At 61.6% G+C, this 1211-nt stretch overlaps 1 protein-coding gene across 1 annotated transcript in view; it reads left to right on the top strand.

Moving 5' to 3' along the window:
* Positions 1–802: 802 nt before the first annotated feature.
* MOV10L1 (Mov10l1, Moloney leukemia virus 10-like 1, homolog (mouse)) overlaps positions 803–1211 on the top strand; it is a 95319-nt gene continuing 94910 nt past the window's right edge. Inside the window, exon 1 of the mRNA XM_006876415.1 lies at positions 803–887. Coding sequence (XP_006876477.1) covers positions 803–887 — 85 coding nt within the window. The remainder of the gene's footprint in view (positions 888–1211) is intronic.

Raw genomic sequence — 1211 nt, 5'->3', positions numbered from 1 at the left:
GGACCCTGTACAGGGTTTCCGAGGCTGTAAATCTTTACGGGAGCAGAAAGCCTCATCTTTCTCCCATGGAACCTCTGGTAGTTTCGAACTGCTGACCTTGCTGTTCGAAGCCCGATTCATAACCACTACGCTACCAGAGGTTCTGCGGGAGAAAGATGAGGCTTTCTGCTCCCGTAAAGATTTACAGCCTCGGAAACCCTGAACAGGGTCGCTATGGGTCGGAACCGACTCGACAGCACTTAACAACAACGCTACCAGAGCTCCTCTGATAAAGTAGAGTGTCAGTGAAAAACAGAAAGACCCTCAACACCACCAAACACGAAAAGAAACCCCACCGTGCTGTACCCCAGTCCCCACATAGAACCCCACCCACCAGGCAAGCAGCCTCAAACCAGGGGGAAGGCCCCTCCAGCACAATGCCCCACCCGACTGACACGCTGCCCTTGTCCCAGGGAAGGATGCCTCTTCCCTATAGCTCCGCCCACAGACGGTACGTCCCACCCTGCTATGCCACACCCATCTTTCACGACGCCACACCGTCTGGTACAAAGCCACACCCCCTCCTTCTCCTACAAAGCCTGTGCCCGCATGCTCCAACAACTAACAACCGTCCACTTGTAACGGTTGTGGCGCGCGCAGCATCCCCATTGGTGGACAGGCAGCGGGAGGCGGGAGCAGGCGCGACACTGAACTGTCATTGGTCTGGAGCTGCGGAACCCCAGGGGCCACGTGTACGACTGGAGCGGCTACGCCGGCGCGACGCGCTGAGGTAGAGAGCCTGAGAGCGTGGTTTGGTGGCAGCATGTTACGCCTCGCGGCTAAGATGCTGGCCTTTTTCTGGAGGCGGGCAGACGTCCCCGTGGAGGCCGGCCGGGAGCTCGCGGAAGGTGCGCATGTCGGTGCACGGGAACATGGGCTCGCTCGTCTGCGCGAGCCTCTTCCTGGGCGGGGCGCGAGGGTCTGTCTGCCCCGTGATGTGGGGGTCCTCATCCCCTGAGAGTGGGGACGCGGGGGTCCTCATCCCCTGAGAGTGGGGACGCGGGGGTCCTCATCCCCTGAGTGTGGGGACGTGGGGGGTCCTCACCCCGTGAGTGTGGGCACGTGGTAGGGTCCTCACCCCGTGAGTGTGGGGACGTGGTAGGGTCCTCACCCCCTGAGTGTGGGCACGTGGAAGGGTCCTCACCCCCGAGAGTGTGGGGACGTGGGGGGGG

The sequence above is a fragment of the Chrysochloris asiatica genome, unplaced genomic scaffold (assembly GCF_000296735.1).
Source record: "Chrysochloris asiatica unplaced genomic scaffold, ChrAsi1.0 scaffold00378, whole genome shotgun sequence".
Taxonomy (NCBI): Eukaryota; Metazoa; Chordata; class Mammalia; order Afrosoricida; family Chrysochloridae; genus Chrysochloris; species Chrysochloris asiatica.
Note: the sequence above shows the minus strand (reverse complement) of the source record. Positions and strands in the feature narration are given on the sequence as shown.